Source organism: Globicephala melas, chromosome 7 (assembly GCF_963455315.2).
Source record: "Globicephala melas chromosome 7, mGloMel1.2, whole genome shotgun sequence".
NCBI lineage: Eukaryota > Metazoa > Chordata > Mammalia > Artiodactyla > Delphinidae > Globicephala > Globicephala melas.
The window spans coordinates 27969756-27991531 of record NC_083320.1 but is presented as its reverse complement, the minus strand read 5'-3'; the positions used below and the strand labels follow the sequence as shown (position 1 = coordinate 27991531).

The 21776-nt window shown below is 41.3% G+C and overlaps 2 protein-coding genes across 22 annotated transcripts in view; one reads left to right on the top strand and one right to left on the bottom strand.

Annotated features, from left to right (window-relative positions):
- Positions 1 to 21776, top strand: part of PIKFYVE (phosphoinositide kinase, FYVE-type zinc finger containing) — a 151244-nt gene that overhangs the window by 14023 nt on the left and 115445 nt on the right. For 12 of the 16 annotated variants that reach the window (XM_060301927.1, XM_060301931.1, XM_060301935.1 and 9 more), the window contains 2 exons: positions 5855 to 6627; positions 16414 to 16600. The exons of 1 other annotated variant lie outside the window; for it this stretch is intronic. The gene's annotated coding sequence lies outside the window, so the exon portion shown is untranslated. Of the gene's footprint in view, positions 1 to 5854; positions 6628 to 8270; positions 8367 to 16413; positions 16601 to 21776 lie in introns of all 16 variants that reach the window. 3 more of the 16 variants (XM_060301924.1, XM_060301926.1, XM_060301930.1) reach the window with 3 other exon arrangements.
- Positions 172 to 21700, bottom strand: C7H2orf80 (chromosome 7 C2orf80 homolog). Of its 6 annotated transcripts, none has more exons than XM_060301941.1 (9): positions 21627 to 21700; positions 18652 to 18781; positions 16585 to 16666; positions 14518 to 14600; positions 13117 to 13204; positions 12657 to 12728; positions 6688 to 6775; positions 6278 to 6424; positions 172 to 632 (listed from the first exon to the last, which is right to left on the bottom strand). In XM_060301941.1, exons 2-8 carry the CDS (start codon positions 18690 to 18692, stop codon positions 6309 to 6311), a joined length of 570 nt encoding a protein of 189 aa, XP_060157924.1. In that variant the 5' UTR covers positions 18693 to 18781; positions 21627 to 21700; the 3' UTR covers positions 172 to 632; positions 6278 to 6308. The 6 variants fall into 6 exon arrangements, with proteins under 6 accessions (XP_060157924.1, XP_030699647.2, XP_069902018.1 ...); XM_030843787.3 differs by having other exon boundaries at positions 6278 to 6399; XM_070045917.1 differs by having other exon boundaries at positions 6278 to 6391.

Genomic DNA, 21776 nt, shown 5'->3' with positions numbered 1-21776 from the left:
GGTGGTATAATTTATACTTACATTCACTTGGTCAAATTGTTACTACATGTATTTATAAGCTCAACTATGTGCCTAATCAGAATTTTGGAAATGTGTTGAAAGACCAGATCATTTTCATTTCCTAGTAGTCCTTATATTCTACTGAAAGAAAGCCCGGACCTGTTTTTCTTTTAAGGCTTTATTGAAATGAGTTTAAATATTTCCATGTGAGAACATAGTAAGGGCAATCGATGACAGGTTAATTTAATTCGGATTGAAACTTTGGAAAATTGCCTCCTACTCCACCATTCTGAAATGTTCAGTGCTAAACATTTGTAAAATGTCCTACAAAGCCAGTCTGCTCTGACACAGAAATAGTATATATTCTCCAAATCCTCCAACCAACAATCTTCTAGTCATAATGAAGTAGCATAAGATACATACTTGTTTTTTTAACCACAATATGGCCAAACAATGTGATTCTAAGAAAGCTCAACACCTGAAAAAACACTTCAATGCACTTTGTATCAAAAGCTAATTGCAAAGAAAAATATGCCAGCAAGAGTTGGAATTTTAAGATGATGCAGAAACTTTTCTTCTCCCAGAGACTTTATTACGAACTCCCATGGTGCAATTCCAAGTTTCTAAGTGACCTGTAGAATAAAAAGATAATTTTTGTATCAAGCACATCAATTTAACATGGACACAGATATTAGCTTTCAATCTATAGGGAGTTAAGGTCAAATATCAGATACCAAATTACTGACAAAGATGAATTAAAATAAAAGTGGGTGCAAAAGAATTTCCATGGAATTTTTCTCAGACATTTGGAAATTGAGTTATATTTCTCAATTAAATACAATATATGATCCCACACAGGGAAAAATATATAAAAAAGGACAGTATTGGTCAATTGACAAAATTGATACCTATATGGTAAAGTATCAATGTTAAATTTTCTGAAGTTGATAAGCATCCTGTAGTTATTTAAGAGAGTGACTTTATTCTTAGGAAATACACTCTGAAGTATATAGGGGTAAAGTGATATGGTGTATATAACTTCAGATGGCTTAGAAAAAGTTTTATATACTCAGTATAAAATGTATACTGAGGGGCTTCCCTGGTGGCACAGTGGTTGAGAGTCGGCCTGCCGATGCAGGGAACATGGGTTCATGCCCCGGTCCGGGAAGATCCCACATGCCGCAGAGCAGCTGGGCCCGTGAGCCATAGCCACTAAGCCTGCACGTCCGGAGCCTGTGCTCCGCAATGGAAGAGGCCACAACAGTGAGAGACCCGCGTACCGCAATAAATAAATAAATAAATAAATAAAATATATACTGAGAGAGAAACAAAGAGAGAAGAGAATAAAAGAGTGGGACAGAGACAGAGAGAGAAAAATGGTAAAGATAATGAAGCAAAATGTTATGGTAACAATTAGCAAAGGTGAGTAAAATGTATATGAGAGCTCTTTGTACTATTTTTGCAACTTTTCTCTAAGCTTGCAATTATTTCCAAATTAAAAAAATAATAAAAATAATACTTCTTTTCACTAACCATGACCAAAGCAAATCATTTCTTTGCCCCGCAGCAGTTGTGTATTGTGCCTGCACTATACTATTTTGAATTTCTTATATATTGCTTTGAATTTAAACTTATATTGCCCTCTTTCCATTTCTGATAGAGAAGTGTTAGTCTCCAACTATGAAAATGGAATCATTGATTTCTCTCTGCAATTCTAATAGTTTTTACCTCACATAGTTGGATGTTCTGTTGTTTGATGCGCACATGTTAAGGATTGTTACGTCTTCTTGGAGAATTGACCCCTTTATCATTATGTAATGCCCTTCTTTATCCCTAATAACTTTCCTTGCTTCTAAGTCAGCTTTGTCTGAAACTAATATAGCTAATTTTCTTTTTTAAATTAGTTCTAGCGTGATTTATTGTTCTCCATCCATTTACTTTTTTTTTTTTTTTTGCTGTGCTGTGTAGCTCGCAAGATCTTAGTTCCCTGACCAGGGATTGAACCCAGGCCACCTCAGTCAAAGCACCAAATCCTAACCACTGGACTGCCAGGGAATTCCCTACATCCATTTACTTTTAATCTATATATGTCTTTATGTTAAGAGGGTGCCTTATAGGCACCATATAATTGGGTCTTGTTTTTTGATCCACTCTGACAATTTCTGTCTTTGTTTTCTTCTTCATAATTGTATTATAAAAATTTTCATACAGAAACGTTGAAAGAATTGTACAATGAAGATACATATGCCCACCACCTGGATTCTGCAGTTAAGAGTTTGCTACATATATGTCTAACTGAATCTCTTTGCTGTACACTAACACAACATTGTAAATCAGCTGTACTTCAATTTAAAAGTTTGCCATATTTGCTATATTTTCTTTAACATACATCTTTAACACATCTGCAGTGATGGGAATGCTCTGTGCTGTCCAGATACAGTAGTCTGTGGCTATTGAGTTCTGTCTTTTAATTGGTGCATTTAGACCTTTGATGATCAAAATGATTATTGATATAGTAGAATTAATATCTATCTTAATTGTTAATGTTTTCTATTTTTTGCCCTTGTTCTTATTTGTCTTTCACTCTTTTTCTGCCTTTCCAAGGATATGGCGTTGCTCATACCCATTTTGACTAATAAATGAGCTACTAATACCAATACAGTACAAAAGAAATCTTGAAAATTGTTTTCTAGAATACCTGGATTGTTAAAAAATAATTTCTCTTTTTCCCTTATTGAAGAAATTCAGTGACTGGAATCGAAATTTCTGAATAAGGCATTGATATCTTGCAGTTAAAAAAAATGTTCATCAGCTAAAAGACATGATACAGTATCCATAAGCCACAAAAGAAAAGACTAAGAAGCTTAAACATATAAATGAAAAATTTCTTCAAACAATAAACTGTGAAAGTGTATTTTTCATACATTTAATAAACTATTTAATTTATTTATTTGTTATTTCTAACAAACTAGATAGATGTGCGTGTATGTATATGTACATGTATGGCAAATATTTGAATTGAAAATTATTAATAGTTGTTATTTCTGAGGAGTAGGACAAGGATATGGGAAAGTGAGGATTCTTTTACTTTTCATTATCTATATTTTGTACTTTTGAAATTTTTACTGTAAGCATGTATTACTATTATAGTTGAAAAACTACTTTACAACCCGATCAAAAAATGGGCGGAAGAACTAAATAGACATTTCTCCAAAGAAGACATACAGATGGCCAAGAGGCACATGAAAAGCTGCTCAACATCACTAATTATTAGAGAAATGCAAATCAAAACTACAACGAGGTATCACCTCACACCGGTCAGAATGGCCATCATCAAAAAATCTACAAACAATAAATGCTGGAGAGGGTGCAAAGAAAAGGGAACCCTCTTGCACTGTTGATAGGAATGTAAATTGATACAGTTCTATGGAGAACAGTATGGAGGTTCCTTAAAAAAACTAAAAATAGAATTACCAAATAACCCAGCAATCCCACTACTGGGCATATACCTGGAGAAAACCATAATTCAAAAAGACACATGCACCCCAATGTTCATTGCAGCACTATTTACAATAGCCAGGTCATGGAAGCAACCTAAGTGTCCGTAGATTGATGAATGGATAAAGAAGATGTGGTACATATATACAATGGCATGTTACTCAGCCATAAAAAGGAATGAAATTGGGTCATTTGGAGAGATGTGGATGGACCTAGAGATTGTCATACAGAGTGAAGTAAGTCAGAAAGAGAAAGACAAATACCATATATTAACGCATATATGTGGAATCTAGAAAAATGGTACAGATGAACCGGTTTGCAAGGCAGAAATAGAGACACAGACATAGAGAACAAACGTATGGACACCAAGCGGGGAAAGGAGGTATGGGATGAATTGGGAGATTGGGATTGACATATACATACTAATATGTATATAATAGATAGTTAATGAGAACCTGCTGTGTAGCGCAGGGAACTCTATTTAGTGCCCTTTGGTGACCTAAATGGGAAGGAAATCCAAAAAAGAGGGGATATATGTATACATATGGCTGATTCACTTTGCTGTACAATAGAAACTAACACAACATTGTAAAGCAACTATACCCCAATAAAAATTTTAAAAAAAGAAAAAGAAAAACTACTTTATTAAGTACATTCCTCAAGAGTTGGAAGAGATGCCTAAAGTACACAAATAATAAAGCATGAAAAACCCTCACGAATGTGGTTTCTGCTGTTTGATTGTCAAGAAGGGGCCTTATGAGAGGGATTCATGTCAGGATCTGATCCTATTGCAAAATGGGCACTTATTCTTTTGACACTCCTGGGCTTACAAGTATCGATTAGCCTATAGAAATGGTTGGTCCCTAAAATGAGCCTCTCAGGCAGTATGGGTAGGGCACAGTGGTTTGAAAGCACTCACCTAAGGACCATTCACTTACTGCCAATTCACTAATCAGTAATAATTACTGAATATTACTGCCTGCAAAGCATTTTATACACATGTAGGAAATAATAAGGAAATAAAAGATCTGCTTCCATCAAGAAGCCAACAGTCTTCAACGGTTATGGAAAAAAACATACAAGGAATGAAATTATACGTTCAAAATAACATACCAATGAGCAATCTTGAGAGCCAGATTTTCAGTACATAGGTGCATAGATGAGCCTCAAGGGGCTATGAACCTCTGTCTCAGAGATCTATTTTTTCATGATTAAGGTGTAGATTATCAGTGTATGTGTGTATGTGTGTGGATGTACGTATATGTTATTTCTGGAGTTATTACTGTTTTTTGATTTTCTGCTGTCTATTTTACTTTCTAAAGCTTGCTATCCCCAGACTGACATCTTAAAAATTAACATCATCTTACTCAAAAGGATCTTAAGTAACAAAGATATAGTTCTAGAAAAGCTATACCTTCAAATCTCATTATAACAAAGACCTTTAAAAGAAAACTCAATATCATAAATATTTCCTAATAGCATGAGTTTTGTTACTAGAATAACACGTATTAAAGCCCTGATGTGACTAAAGATTTCAGGCAGTTCTTAAAGCATTTGCTATGATAAAGTTACATTTCTAATCAGTCAGTAGTTTGCCTCAGAAAATCTGAATAAACCCTGAGCCCTGTGTGACCCAGTCTATTCAGAGATTCACATTTTAAAAATGCATAGTATAGCAACCGAACTACATAAAAAGGAATTTCAGTTTTCACTTGTGTTTCTTGAAGCAAACCCAATTCATAACCCAGTGGTTCTGTTTTCAAAATTCCCCTTTCCCTTTCCTACCTTACAACCCTCCAGCTGACCCAGAGTCTCTCATTCAACAAAACCCTAAAACATCCCAGCCAGCCAGTCTGTACCACTTTTCTGATTCTTTCCCTGCTCAGCTTTGGTCTCTCTGACTTTTAAAATTTCCTTTTCACTTTGCACATTGCAATTGAGAATGCAGAGCTGGAACGGCAAAGAACCCTCCTTTCTTTCTCCTTACTTTCCAGCCCTGTCCATCTCTGACCATTCTCTGAATTCTGAAGCATAAATGTCAAAGGAATTAGATGGGCAGGGCAGAAGCAACAGAGATGCAAAACAGACAAAGATAAAATTTTCATTAGTGAGAAAGGGACCGAGAATAGGAACGTTTGACACAGATATTAATACAAATCCTCTCCTCAACACACTTATTTGAATCAACAGAATAATAGCTGATTAACTGTAGATAGTATTTCTCAAATGCTATAAAGATAATAATGGTCAATATTTATTTAGGATTTACTCTGTTCTCATCTCTCTCTCTCTTTTTTTTTCTTTTTTTTTTTTGCTGTACGCTGGCCTCTCACTGTTGTGGCCTCTCCCGTTGCAGAGCACAGGCTCTCGACGCACAGGCTCTGCGGCCATGGCTCACGGGCCCAGCCGCTCCGTGGCATGTGGGATCTTCCCGGACCGGGACACGAATCCGTGTCCCCTGCATCGGCAGACAGACTCTCAACCACTGCGCCACCAGGGAAGCCCTCTTTTATTTTTGTTCTAATCTCTTAACATGCATAATATCAGTTAATCATTTCAACGACCTTAAGAGATAAGTACCATTATTCTTCCCATTTTGCAGAGGAGGAGAGGTTAAGCAACTTGCCCAAAGTCATACAGCTGGTATATTATACAGCGGGCTTTAGTTTCAAACCCAGAGTATCTAACTCCCAAAGGCTAGACTTTTAGCCACAATATAAGTAAAGTACTCCCCAAACACCTGGTATCAGTTGGGTTCAGTTTGCATTTTTAGACTTACTTTGTTCTTTGGCTGTGTGTCCAAAGATAAATTATTTTATGGTTTCCATTCTGTGACATTTGCTTCCTTTGTAGAGCTGCTGGTGGCATTTTGATTCGTTGCTCCCCTTCTTAACTTGACACCTAGAGACACATGTAGTCATCATGTCTGTATAAAAAGCATTTTTTAAAATGAGTCCACCTCAGTTTTACATCCTTCCCTTCTAGGGTGCTTTGCTTCCATCACCAAAATTTCTGAGAAATGACTTCCCTGATTTCAATGATGGAGGGAAATCAAGTCATAAATGCTCCTGATTCTTTTAAATTCCACCAGACAGAAAGATGTTACCATAACAACTTTGACCTTACTTTGTAAGTACATCTCCTAGTTTTACTTAAATTTTTCTAAGCAATGGAAGTAAACAGGCTTACTCTGTTTGCGGGCATATTCTGCTGCTTTGGGTGCTGTTAACATGGCAAAAGGGTGCAAGGAGAGGTGGAAGGGTGGAGCTCTGGGAACCTGAAAAAAAAAACAGTTCTACTTTTAAAAGCTGCACCCACTTCGTGCTGTCCACAGCTGCTGGTTATAGCACTTGTTTCAGGGCTCGGCCTGTTTCCCCAACCTGCCGTCCTGACGCGTTACTAGCAGTTGAGGATCATGTTTCATGGGTCATGCACTTTCCCACGCTGCCTTTTGTTGCCGTTCTTTGCCTAGAATGTTCTTTCACACAATGATGCTCTTCACATGGTTCCCTTTACCTGGAATAGCTTTTTCCTCCTCTTCTGCCTAGAGGCTCCTACTTTTCCTTTAAGATGTGGCTCATACATCACCTTTTCTGAGAAACTGACCCCGATGTCTCCCCACCTCCCCTCTCGGGCGCTGGCACCCCACCCCCCAATCCCATCCTAAGGCCAAATTATTGACTCACTCCTCTGTGAACTCAAAACACGTCGTCACGTAGAACACCCCCAGTGTGCAATAGTTATAACCCGCTGTCTGCTGCATTGCACCGGAAACTTCCTCAAGGTTAGGACTGTCTGTCTCTTCAACCTTTCATTCATTCAACAAGTTTCCAGTGAGCACTACTGTGGGTCAGGCCCTGTTTTAGGAGCTGTGGTTGGTAAGACAGACAAGGTTCCTGCCTTTCCAGTGCTGAGTGAGGAGAAAAAACCAATAAACTATTAGGCAATCAGGGTACCCACACACTGTGATAAGTTTAATCAATTAAACCAGAGAACGTGCTAGCAAGTTACTGGGCAACCGCCACCTCACACAGAAAGGACAGAAAATTTGGATTAAACAATAAATGAAGTCGTGCTGTCTTTATAGACAGGACAGCTTATAGCCACCTCAGCAGGGCACGTCTAGATTTGACCTCAGCCTTTTATTCAAATGGCAAACATATTTATTGAGAGTTTGTGTCATATCCAGCATTGTAAAGAATTAAACATAAGCATGAATGGCGGCTTCTGACCTCAAGAAGCACGTAATCTATTCAGAAAGATGACCCTAAAACACAGAAAGTAATTACAAGGAGGCTTTGTATCTGTGTGGAGCAAGGGTGGCTATGATAACAGCCCTGCAGCGTGATACGTGCCACGTGTAAGAAAGAGAACCAGCTCGTATGGCATCCCTGATGCATTTTCTACCCTTAGAAGACTCAAGACAGGCTTTTGCAGTGGAATTCCCTGGTGGTCCAGTGGTTAGGACTTGGCACTTTCACTGCTGTGGCCTGGATTCCAGGGAACTAAGATCCCACAAGCCGCGTGGCATGGCCAAAAAGAAAAGAAAAAAAAAAAAGACAGGCTTTTCCCTGTCCACTGGAGAAGAGAGAACCCGAGGAGTTTAAAGTCACTTCCAGCTCACATGTTCTATGACTCCTGATAATCTGATGATTCATGCAAGCAATTAATATGGCTTCCTGCGTGGTTTACAAGAAAAATTATTTTTCAAGTAGGATGACATTGAAATCCTAAAGCTAGAGTTAATCACGTGCTCTTTTTTTACTTCAAAGTTCCTTACTGAGATCTTCAGTGTACCACACAGCTAGCAAGTGACAGAGCTGGGACTAGACACCAGTCTGTTGGCCTCTGAAGAGTTTGCTTTGGATGTAAGTCTGGATAGAGTGAAATGATGGATGGTCAGACACTAGGGTGTGGAAAGAAGAGATTCTGATGTTCTCTAGTTACCTGCCTTGGTCTTTTTCCTCTCTCTGTTACACCAGTTTTCACTCTCTCTGCCCCCCTTTCCTTTTCCCCTCTTTCTCTGTCAAAGGGAGCTGAAGAATATTTTTATTGTTTGCTTTATTTGTTGAAGGAAGATTTATGCTCCTTTTACTTCACTTATGCTCCTTTTACCCTCACTTGTGTGAAGTTCTTAGTTACATTTTTTTTCCCTATGGGTCCATGTTCCTCAGCAGAAAAATGGCTCCCTGTCAGCCCAAACCAGCTCCCTTATCGGGAGTAGAACGCGAAGCGTAACAGACTTGAACAATTCTGAGTCCAGGAGGCCTTTCTGTCACTAGGTGGCAGCAAATAGCCCTGAGGAAAGCCATCAAGCCCACACACAGTACCCATGTGGTACCAAAGTGGCCAATTCCAGCGGCCAGAAATGCTACATAATCTGATTAGTATTCAACAGCGCTTTAAGCTCTTGTGTGGGAAGGATTTTAGCTGTTGCTTAGGAGACATTTTATCCGAAGGAAGCAAAAGTGATTCATATACACGCAGCAGTTAGAGAGGAACCTTTGTCAATAATTTTTTTTTTGAACAACCACACCTCCTAGTTAAAACCATTTTTTTGAAGTTATGTTAAATCCCAAAGGACTGTTTTAAAATAGCTCTTACAATTTAATCTTTGAAATGCTCCGTTTCCATTAAGAGGTCCTGCTAAGTTAAGATGTGGAGGGGGTACCTGAGTAGAGCCGACGTGTAGCCACAAGAGAAAGGCCTGAGCTGGCATCCTTGAGTCAGTGAGGAGCTTGTGAGGGCCACAGGGGTAGATGATCCTCAGATGCTTATGTCTGTATCTCACATCATCTCATACCCTTTGTGAGAATTTGCTATCTAAAATAGGCAAGGTTTATAATGTATTAATAATACAACGGATGCTTGATGAGCTATTTAATTTTTGAATATTTAGAGAAGTGGTTCTTAACTAGCTGTGATTTTGCCTCTTAGTGGACATTTGGCAACGTTGAAAGACATTTTTAGTTGGCACATCACGGGGCAGGAGTGGGAAGCTATTGGCATCTAATGGGTAGAGGCCAGGGATGCTGCTAAACATCCCACAATGCACTGGACAGCCCCGACTCCACCCCCTACACACACAACAAAGAATTATCTGACCCAAAATGCTGAGAAGCCCTGATTTAGAGGAATATAGAGGAAATCAGATACACCCCCTTCCCCCTGGGTACCAGAACCTTAACCATAGCTATTATTTTGAGGTTACCATGTGCCAAGCACGAAGGGCTTTATTGATATAACTCACCTCATTTCCCACAGAAACTCATCTTCTGGTCCCTGTTTTTACAAATGAAATCAAGGCTGATAGAGCTTAGATTAATCCTTGCCCAGGATTAATCTGCTGATAGCTGGTAGAGCTGGGGTTCGAACCCAGGCTACCTGGCTCTAGGATTCTCATGCTTAACCCTTACACAAATGGCCTGTCAAGTACAGGACACTCATATTCTGTAACAATAAACAAACTCAGGTCTTTGAAGGAAAGCCCCTGAAACCCAGTCCCCCTAAAACCAAGTTCCTCTGCTGAGTTATGATTAACCTCTCTATCCAAAACATTATTCTGTTTCTTGTCCAACACCTGTTCCCCTCAAGATTGAGGAGTATCAAAGAAAAGGGGGGACTGAAACCGAGCAGGACCCTGTGGAGCCCTCCTGGACACCAAAGCCTTTCCATGTCCCCCATTTTTTGTTTGTAGAAAAAAAGCATCAGACATTCCCTGAGTTCCAAAGGGCAGATTCAAACAGTTACCAATTAGGGGAGTGACTGAACGCAGAGAGAGAGCAGTAGTGCAGAGATGGGGGCTGGTCCTGGTTCCTCTTCAGGGGACGTGCATGGCAATCTGATGCGTATCTCTGAGTTCTTCTATGGGAACTAAGGCTCCCACCCTGGTGGAGGAGGTCACTTCAGGCTGAGCACAAGCACACGGACCCCAGACTGGTTGGAACCAGAAGGCTGATGAATGAGATTCCCAGAACACCACCCAGTTACCTCATCACCAACCAATCAGAGGAGGGTTACATACTCTGCAGCCCTCCCCCCAAATTTTGCCTATAAAAACGTCTTCCCTGAAACCCATCAGGGAGCTCGGGTCTTTTGAGCCTAAGCTGCCCTATTCTCTTTGCTCAGCCCTGCAATAAACTTTGCTCTGCTCCAAACTTAGACGTTTTGGTCGTTTGGTCTCACTGTGCATCAGGCATGTGAACTTGAGTTCGAGAACACCCCCTCTCTGAGGGTACGATTTATTTCCCTGCAGAACTGGTCATTATGTAGTCTACCTGTACATCTGGACTTTCTGTTATTGGTAACTGATTGTGAAGACAGAGACTGTGAAGAACAGAGAAGGTGCTGAATAAAGGCTCTTTAATGAATGAAGGAAAGGCTGGATGGATGGATAGAGACTGGCCAGCCCGCTCTAAACAGTGCGGCTTCCTGTTCTGGCCCCTTTAATGAACCTGGCTCATCTGAGCTACTCTGACACCCATGTTTGCAAACCTTCTTGATGGATAACCTAGCTAAGACTGGAGGGGTTCACAGTGCCGTTCCCTCTAGGATGTGATTTTCTGTATTTGCTCTCTGGCCGCTTGAGCTGAGACCAACCAACCAGAGGTGCCTACGGCCTGCTCTAGACCTCTCCCAGGCACAGAAGATGAAGGGGGAGAAAACACAATGTCTGAAGTGGAGGAGCTTGGGCTCAGATATTTATATGTATGTGTTGGCGGGGAGGGTTTGAGGAAAGGGGAGAAGAGGGCAGCCTGGAAGGGAGAAAGCTGCAGAAAAAATGAACAGGAATGAAGCAGCATGGTTTGCTTGTCTCTGTAAGAACACAGAAGAGCTGGGCTTTCTTTAAAAGCCAAGAACAGCTTGGGTCTCTGAGGAGCGCTGAGTCTGGTGTGGCTTATACCTCAGCTAAGGTAGAATGTCAGCTCCAAGATATGAGATCCATGAGAAAGTCATCTTTTCTGACTCACCCACCCTTGTATCCCTGCACCTACAACTATATTGAATGAATGAGTGAGTGAATGAATGAATGGATAGAGTTGAAACCAGAGTGATCAGAGAGGAGGTGCTGATTTCCTCTGTAATCAAGGGAACTTGAGTCTCAGGACCAGGCCAGCTTACATACGGATTAAGGTGAGAGGGCCATTGGATTCAGTTACAACACTTCTGAGGAAATGCTCGACTCCTAAGCTGGCCCTGGTGGACTTTTTACTTTATAGGATCCCACTGTCTGCAGTATGGTCTGCAGGTAAGAGAACAAAGGATGCAGGCATTCCTGTGGCCGTAGCCCTGCCCCTGACCTCGCCTCCCTTCCAAATCCTGGTGGGGGGCATTGAAAGCAGCTGTGTGAGTAGAAGTCCTCATGTGAGGGTGTGGGTTCTCCCTGCTTCCCTCCCTGACTCCCTCCCAGTACACATCCCTGCCAACCCCACCCCATCTGCCCTTTCTTCTTCCCTTTTCTAGAAGTATCTAAAGGGATCGGTAGTTCACCTCTCAATAGAAGCCCATGTGTTAAATGTTTACTAAAGGTTCATACATTCATAAACAGCAAAACCTGAACTGACGTAAAGATCATTCAGAATACTCCGTTTCTGTTTTTGTTTTTTTAAGATTAGTATATGGAAGCCCAAAGAGGGAAAGGGACCCAGTCAGAACTCACCCTGGGTCTCTGGACTCCCAGATCGTTAGTGCTTCTATTAGACTGACTTCCAAGTAGTCTTGTGGGCAGGAGAAATGTGGCAGCAGTAAACTAGATAATTTCTCATGAGAATGAATGTTGTAGATCCTGTCCTAGTCCTAGAAGTTATAGTACATCATACAAGAGGAGCGCTTGGACTTACCAGATCCACATTATGAAAGGTGTAAGTGAGAAATTCTGTTAGTCAGAGACAGAGGCAGAATCTAGACTCTAAGCCTGGTGCTCTATTGGCTGCCTCTGTTTGGCCTTCCATAAAATGCATTTGGTATTGTGAATATAGTCCTCTACCTAAGGAAAGCATCTTACATTTATTACCCAAGTAAGATATGGCTACATCTGGTTTTATCCATCATGATATAAAACTGTTATTTCATGCCTGGAGATGCAACATTATGAATTCATAAAATAAAGAAATTCTCTCTAAAAATCCCTTATATCGATAGTCTCAGGTCGTCCCTACCTTGGTAGCACCAGAATTGGTAGAAGAATCAGCCCCATAAATTTTAAAGACTTCCTCAATTGGGATGCTGTTCTGTTAAACAACAACGACAATAACAAAGATGTATTATCATACCATGGCTTTTCTTTTATTACAAAACAAAGCTATTGTAGCTCCCATATATCCAGTACCATGCCTGGAGACCGTGGGCACCAAATAAATGTCTTCTAAACAAATGGATAAATCAGAGTATCCTAACACCAATTATCTATGTGTTATTTTTTCCCCTTAAATAAATGTTTTCACAATACAATATAGAAGTCAACCTTTTTATTAATCTTTAAAAATAAAAATTTAATATTAGTAAATTCTACATATTTAGAAACATTGGTTGAAAAAGTAAAATAAATATTCATTAATATGAAAATGCACATTGTAGATACAAAACCTCCATGTATGCCAATAATGTTCTTTTCCTTACCATTAAGATTCCAGCATAAGACGATAAAATCATTGCTTCTCGTTCTCTGTGGTTTGGATATATGGGTCTACCCCGAAATGGCATTTTCCTAAGGGGGAATATGAATGAATAAGAATGGAGGGTTTATTCTTGTTTTGTTTGACACCTGCTAAGGTTGTGACAATAAGTAATAAGTAATTACCAATGGCTGTGTGCTTTGCTATTCACAAAATTGATATGATTAATCCATCATCAGTAAAGTGTACACTTTGAATTTTGAATCATCCAACAGTGGTGACGAATTTGCCCTCATCTATCCACATTTCCGCAGCTATCAAATCCTGGCGGACTGGCCACTATGGTGGAAAATTGTGGTTTCACCAACCTATATCCTTTCCCCTTCTTGTGGCAGTTTGCTTGGGGGTAACTGCCTTAACCCCCTGTAAGCCTGTAACTTCCAGGGAAGCTGATGACACCCCTAGATTCCAAGGATGGAAAACACACTGTGGCCTAAATTAGCTAGCACCCCCAGATAAGTCAGAGCAAACAGAGCCATTGAGACACAATTCTGTGATTTTTAAAAAGTCCATTCTCCCCTGGCCTGAATGTTGTGATAAAGTGGGCTGAAACTAGGCATAGCGTCCATGCAGAGGAAATAGCCAAGAGGTAGATCCTGATGACCTGGTTTGAGTTTTGAATTAAGCCATGCCTAATGAGGACCTAGCCGTGGACTTTCCAGATACAGAGGCAATAAATCTCTCCTCCCTCTCTCCTTTTTAAAATTTATTTATTTTTTTGCTTAAGTCCGTTTAAACCGGATTTTCTGCTTATTACAACTAAATACTGATATAACCATTCAGCACCAGGTGTGTGTTCTAAAGTCACAGAGCAGAAGAAACAGCTGGCCTCCAGGACACGCGGTTCAATCCTGGCCTCATTAGCTGCATGTTCTTCCTAACTGAGTGGGTCTGCTCGGCACACATGGGAGAAGATGCCAGTAATCCCGGCAAGGATTCAAACTGTGGTGATTCAAGCCGCTCAGCTCAGGTGCACATCTGGTTAAATGCTTAAGAAGTTGCGTTTAATAGTTCTTAGGAAAAGATTGCAGCCTTACCCACAGAACTGATCTTTTTTTTAAAAAAGTCAAGGCATGTACACAATAAAGCACAGTTTTATTTCTAAGGCAGAACGTTCTATGCAAGAAAGATCTGCATCAGACAGAAACCAACTCACAGAGATGCAAAATATGTAAGCATGTATATGACTTCCTCGAATCGACAACTGTCAGGGTTTCTTCAGGTTTCTAGTTGGAGGGGGATACGTACCCCATAGTATTTTCAAATCTGAGTGCCTTGTGGTGAACTTCCTCTGTCATTACTCACAGTTAAAAAAAAAAGAAAGAAAAAAAACTATTCAACTTACACTTTCTCCCACTTCAGCCAAGTTAAGTCTTCTGAGTGATCCAGCCACTGCAGAGCAACATTGATGGCCAAGTCGTAGTGTGCCTGGAAGCAGGAAGCACAGACAGCAAAGGAATCGGCTGAGACATTGGCCGAAGCACATGCTAGGCACAATGACAATGGCACTGCTAAGCCTATTCTACTCGTTTGTCATGTCCACAAAGGTGACGATCACCAGCTGTGTCCAGTAACCTGATGCTTAGGCAGAAATAACTAGTGTTCTTCAGGCATTACATTTACCTCACACTAGAGCAGTGTGTGTGTGTGTGCGCACATGCGCACACGCGTGCGAGCCAGAAATGATAGATTCATGGAATACTAAACTGGAAATCAGGGAATCTGGGTTCAAATCTAGGTATTGCCAACAACTCATGGTACCATATCCTTGGGTGAGCAATTGCTGTTCTCTGGGCCACAGTTTCCTTGAATTTTAAAATAGAAAAAGGGGAAGATAGATAGAGGAAGAGGGACACAGAGAACAATTTCTAATTCTGTGGAACATCAGAACTGAGTGCCCAGGGTCACAGGGGAGGTGGTGTGTCCATCTGAGGAGCTGGGGGAATCCCGGGAGGCTTCAGAGAGGAGGCATCAGTGGAGCTGGGGCTTGAGGAATGAGGAGAATGTCTACAGGTGGAGAAGCACCTCCCAGGAGGAGGGTCCAGCAGAAGCAGAGAACTGGAGGTAGACCAAGTGACTTTCTAAGAGTCTTAAATGCAGTAAAAAGCTGAGGACCAATTCCATGTTCATTCCTATCCTCCCCACTACCTTTTCCTGATAATTTCTAAGTGTCTTTGCCATTTGTCTATCAAAACATTCCTTTTCTCCTCCCCACCTCCAGCCCCAGTAAAAGGAAGGTCAGTTTTGTTTCTGTGTTTGTAGATGCGTTCCAAGGCTCTATGTAACTCTAACATTGTGTAAACAATGTAATTATAACAATGTAATTATTTCTTTCAGGGACTGACCCAAAGTGAAAAGGAAGGAAGGAAGGAAGGGAGGGAGGGAGGGAGGAAAGAAAGAAAGAAAGAAAGAAAGAAAGAAAGAAAGAAAGAAAGAAAGAAAGAAAGAAGAAAGAAAAGAAAGAAGGAAGGAAGGAAAGAGAAGGAAAGAAAGGAGGAAGGAAAGGAGGAAAGAAAGAAAGAAAGGAGGAAAGAAAGAAGGAAGGTAGGAAGGAAGGAAGGAAGGACCATGCTTACTTGTTGAAACCTAGTACAAAGATTGATGCCTGGACCAGCAGCACTGACATCACCTGTTTGTTCATTAGAAATGCAAATTTCCAACCCCACCCCTGAACTCCTTAATCAAAACGGTCTTGTAATAAGACCTCATTAAAGTTTGAGAAGCACTTATCTAATTGATTTAATTTCTCCATTTAATACGTGCACAGAGAAGTAGTTTAGAACACCAAGCCTTAACTGCTCATTCAGCTCCAGAGAAATCAGCCAGGGAAGGGGAGGGGGCGGGGAGGGACAGGTAATTTCTTCTTCCTCATTAGTGCAAGAATAGTAAATGGGTAGCATAAAAAGCTGAGGGTCTACTAATCTCTTTTGGATTAGATCTTTACATAGCTTCCTTAATTTATGTGAAGTGAACTTTGATTACATAGTATGAATCTGAGTTTCAACATGTATAATATAATAAAAAAGGATTTTAGGATTATTCAATTATTTGGTTTTCTCCATAAATGGTAAAAAATTATATTTGAGAACTACACGACAGTTAATCTCGTCAACAAGCTTTTAACATCATGTCTGTCACATTTAATCTTGTACTCGTTTTGCTTTTAAATCTTTTCTCTCCTAATAGTAAATAAAGAGCAAAAGTCTCATGACTTTAATTTTCTCATTCTTCTTGCTTTCAGTTTAATGAGTTGAAGAGACCACATGGAGAATCCTAGGTTGAGAAGATGAGGAAGAGGACATTCTGGGGGGATCAAGATTAGCCTTGCTTGCGATAGATATTAGATCCCCGTTCTGTCCCCATAATACACGTATGACACAGATGTGACTCGTGGCAGCATGCCTTTCTTTACCATATCATCTAGAAAGGTGAGTTGCCTTCTTCCTTTGGGGTCAAATTCATTTTCCCGAAGTCTGATGCCAATATAATCTCCCCTTAAAAGCAAGAGAGCAGGATTGAACCAGCGGGAAAGACATGGGAGCACGGTCTGCAGAAGAACATTCCTTCACCATCCCTCCCTCCTCCACCAAATACAAGCGAAGTCACCGATGGCTCTGGTAGCTGAGTTAATATTCATTTTGATTTAAACAGACATTCTGCTACCTTGCAGGTTTAAAGTGTCTAACCATCATGAACAAATCACATTTATTGTAAAATTAAACTCACATAGAACCGAATTTCTAGGAAAGCAGGGAGTATGATAAATCCCCAAGGCAGAACAGATATTACAAAACCGAAAGGATTGAGACCCACTATTTAAAATAAAGATTCCCTTGCTGCCCTTGCTAAATTCAGGCAGGATGTCCAAAGTTGATAACTTCCATATATATGATATTCCATACAGATGTGTTCTTTTGCCTGAAGGCTTTTTGCCCATTAGAATGCAAATACCGTTAGGAGGAGTTATGTGTAAAAACATATTAGTGATTCCACTTTAGTGTATCCTTATCAGATCCTTTCCTAACGGACTTTTAATAAGGGGAGGGTAGAATAAGTGCCCTGGGAGGTGAATAGAAAGGAGTACTACCCTGGGAAAGTCAAGAAGAGGGAATGGATATAGGAAAAAGGACTCTGGGGTCTCCAAGGTCGATCTCACAATGTTACATAAGGACAGTTCTGTTTGTCAAGGTCTTTACCAAACACTTTGGGCAAGTTCCTATGCTGGGGATAAATTTGCTTTAGGGTTCTAAAAGCCCTTCTTCTGAGTCATTAAGCTATTCTAGATTGATAAAAGTTCTTGAAATTTTGCTTTGTAATTCCAAGACACTTTATTTAAAGTAGCCTAAATAGATTCTTTGGGTAAAATTAAACTATATATACATAAAAAATTATATTTATTTCAGTTTTGAAATTACAGTTCTTTCGATGAGATATGTAGAGGAACTGGCATTCCTAATCATGGCTTGTTCTTTATTATGTTGACCTCTAAGCACATGCATGTAAACATGTGTGAATTCATACATAGTTTATTGCAGCATTTCTTTTTTTTTTTTTTTTTGCGGTACGCGGGCCTCTCACTGTTGTGGCCTCTCCCGTTGTGGAGCACAGGCTCCGGACGCACAGGCTCAGCGGCCATGGCTCACGGGCCCAGCCGTTCCGCGGCATGTGGGATCCTCCCAGACCAGGGCACGAATCCGTGTCCCCTGCATCGGCAGGCAGACTCTCAACCACTGCATCACCAGGGAAGCCCCTACTGCAGCATTTCTTAAAGAACTTGTTAAAAGATAATTATCTTAGTAGGCAGAGAAAGGACATTTAATGGAGACTATGATAAGATCTCTAATAAAAGGGTATTATTGTTGTGCCTATAATCATGAAATAGAACATAATAACCTTTTTCTCCTCTTTTTATATGGTCTGTGATTTTCACCAACCTCTTAACAAAGTACCAAGTCAAAGAAAAGCTACCACAGGAGGAAAAAAATTTCCATGGGAAAACTTAATGTTTTCTTTATGTGTTTAAAACAAAGTTCAGAGGGCAGAAAATGGAGATAAATTATTTAATCAATAAGCCTGACAACAGAAGAAGCAGAGTCTGCAATTTAAATGCTGGGCCCTTGGGTACATTTTTCCAGAAATCTCTCCTATATCTTTTACCAGTCGGGCCCTTTCAAAGGCATACCCTGCCCAGCACAGGCTGGGACTGTGGGCTCAGATCTTAGACTCTAGAATGCGAATGCCTCGGATGTGCACGCTGCTGGCAGAAGCATCCTCCCAAGAGGTTCAGCATCCTGCTTTGCACCACATGTGAGGCCTCTTGGGCAGGAGACAGAGGCCAGATCATCCGGCTTTCTCCTATAGCCCAGGAACAGATTCTTCCTTAGGTTTTTACCCCACTGCCAATATCCAGACCATCTATGACATAAACCCCGCCAAATGCTCAGTGCAGTAAATGTAAGTTATTCTCAATCAGACTTACAGGAGTTTTCTCATTTCCTTCTTTAGTAGCCTTCTTTCCATGATTAAAGGCTTATCCAGCTGAGCAGGTATCTGCAGCTACACTGCACCTGTTTTCCTTTGGAAAGACCCAGCCTCTCTGAACCTAGAAGCTACAGCAGCAAATCAGAGAGAATTTGAGTTAGGGATGCTATCACTCCTAATACCAGTCATGGAGTCCTAGGCTCTGGAAGGGATCCGAGAGTGTGCAGGCCTCTTATCCAGCAGGTTCCAGGTCAGAAAGCTGTGTGGAGGCCAGCGCACTGTACCTTGAGTTGATCTGACACCTCTTGTTCCTTCCACACTTTTCCAATATTCATCATTTACTTATTCTTGCCATAACCTTGCAAGTATCGATACAACAGACACAGCTCATGTAATCGTGGATGAGACTAGCTAGACAGAAAAATCCAAGCAAAGATGGCTTGTGATCTGATTATGTTTGAGTTCTGTGTGCATTCAACATAGTGACTCTCCGTGAACCTACCTGGTTCCTGGCTCATGATGGAGGTTTCTATAGAACCCAGGTACAACTTGCTATGGCCAGCAGGTCCCAGTAAGAACGTGTGGTGATGGCAAAGGTGAGGCCATACCTTCAATTCTCAACCCCACATTGAACCAGAAATTGAAGCTCAGGTGATGGGGTCAAAGGGGGCCTGGAGTCACAAAAAGGACTTAATTTTAGAAATCATCACTATTGAATGGAGTGCCCAGGGAGAGGTATAAACGGGATATCAACTTTACCTGCAATGTTTTGTTTCTTAAAAAAGATTTAAAGCAAGTTGTAATGGTTAATTAATTTTATGTGTCAACTTGGCTGGGCTACTGTGCCCAGATATTTGGTCCAACATTATTCTGATTCTTTTTGTGAAGGTGTTTTCTGGATGAGATCAGCATTTAAATCAGTAGACTCTGAGTAAAGCAGATTACTCTCCATTATGTGGGTGGACCTCATCCAATCAGTTGAAGGCCTTAAAAGAACAAAGGCTGACCTTTCCTGAGCAAGAAGGAATTCTGCCAGCAGACTGCCTTCAGACTTGAATTGCAACTCTTTTCTTTTTTCTTTTTTTTTTTTTTTTTTTGCGGTATGCGGGCCTCTCACTGCTGTGGCCTCTCCCGTTGCGGAGCACAGGCTCCGGACACGCAGGCTCAGTAGCCATGGCTCACGGGCCCAGCTGCTCCGCGGCATGTGGGATCTTCCCGGACCGGGGCACGAACCCGTGTCCCCTGCATCAGCAGGCGGACTCTCCACCCCTGTGCCACCAGGGAAGCCCTAGAAACTTTTTTTTAATTGTAACATATAAACATTAAACTTTATTCGATTCAGCTCTCCAACAATAATCGGAGAGGAAACAGGATGCCACTGATTTAAATAAATTCTTCACCGAATTGGTTTAATTATTTTGGACCATTCTTGCTGTGGCTGCATCTGCTAAAGCCTTGGATGGGACGTAAAAATGGGAATAAAGTCAGAGCATTCCATAGGAATGGATTAACTATAAAGAGAGTAATGTTGTGCCCTACGGGAGAATCAGTTGGGAGAGGACACTGCAAGCCAGAAAGGTTGCCTGGTGGCCTAGACAAGGAAGAGTGCTGCACCTGGGGAGGCCAGACGCCAGAATGTGGAGTCCATTCCACTACTGACTGCTGTGGCCATGGCCGTGGCCAAGCCTCCTGGCTCTTCTGCACCCCAGTCTCAGGTGTGATCTAAAATGTGAAGAGCCTGGTTAACAGCACCCAGAGCACCTTTCACCCTAACATTCCACAACTCCATAAAGGCTGGCATGTGTTATCATTCTTCTAACTCAAAAATTTAAAAAACATTTGTTGGTAGAACATCTGTCCTACCTCAGTTCCTTGACTGGGGTGGGGGAGTGGCACTTCCTTAGCTTAGATGACTTTTTTTTTTTTTGTGGTACGCGGGCCTCTCACTGTTGTGGCCTCTCCCATTGTGGAGCACAGGCTCCGGACGCGCAGGCTCAGCGGCCATGGCTCACGGGCCCAGCCGCTCCGCGGCACGTGGGATCTTCCTGGACCGGGACACAAACCCGTGTCCCCTGCATCGGCAGGCGGACTCTCAACCACTGCGCCACCAGGGAAGCCCAAGATTCCTTTTTAAAAAGCAAAAGATTTAGCGTTTGCTCTAACCTATTCTTGTTTTGTAATTCTGAACCAGTCTTTTGAATTTCAGAAACACCAATTATAAAATGTGAGTCTCTTGGTTGTTGGGACAGCTTCCTCTTAGACCCATTCTTCCTCCCCCTTACCACTCAATGTGGCATAATATGCAAAGATTTTTTTTTTTCCGGCCATACCACACGGCTTGCGGGATCTTAGTTCCCTGACCAGCGAATGAACCCGCACCCTCAGCAGTGAAAGCACAGAGTCCTAACCACGGGACCGCCAGGGAATTCTCATAAAGATTTTTAAAATATGAGCATCTTCCATTCCCACTAGGCTGGAGGTTAGGAGACCCTGTTGAGGCTACCTTGGACGAGTTCATTTTCCTCTCTGTGTTTTCGTGTTTCCTCCTCTGTAAAAAAAAGCACTGAATGATTGAAGAGGTTTCTGCCAGCTGTCCAGTTCAGTGACTTCCATGCATTGAGTCTCTGTGCCTGGTTGAAAGAGGACCATTTGCACAGACTCTGTTCAGCTTAGATTTGAATTCAGCCAGTTGCCCCTCTTTTCTGTCTATAGAATTTTAATGAAAACAAGACTCTGGCTGGAAATACACATAAAAGAGCTGCTGGAAAGATGTCAGCTGCCTCATGCATTAGCTGTTTCATAGAAACCAACCCCCCCCAGAAGTCACAGCCCCCATTTTCTATAGGAATATCATGCCCTGAAGAAAATCTGTACACTCCCTGCAGGTCCCCGCTCTGCACCCCGGCATCTATGGTACAGGTCCTTCAGACCGTGTTCTATTAACAGATTCCCCTTTCAGAATCTCTCACCAACCGAGTGATCGCAATGCTTCTGTTCTCTCCGTGCTTCTGGAGGCGTGCTTGAGCATCCACTGGGCTGGGGCTCACAGGCATCCGGAAAATAGATGCTTTTTTTTTTGGTTGCTAGGAAACGGTGACTGAATGAAAATAGTTTGTTTTTTAA

Coding starts and splice junctions, on each gene's coding strand:
- C7H2orf80 (XM_060301941.1), bottom strand. CDS start 18,692: ATGGAAAGAAGGCTACTAAAGAAGGAAATGAGAAAACTCCT. Junction 13,205..14,517: donor TGGCTGAAGTGGGAGAAAGT/GTAAGTTGAATA, acceptor ATTCCCCCTTAG/GAAAATGCCATTTCGGGGTA. Junction 6,776..12,656: donor CCAATTCTGGTGCTACCAAG/GTAGGGACGACC, acceptor TTTTTTTTTCAG/GTTCCCAGAGCTCCACCCTT.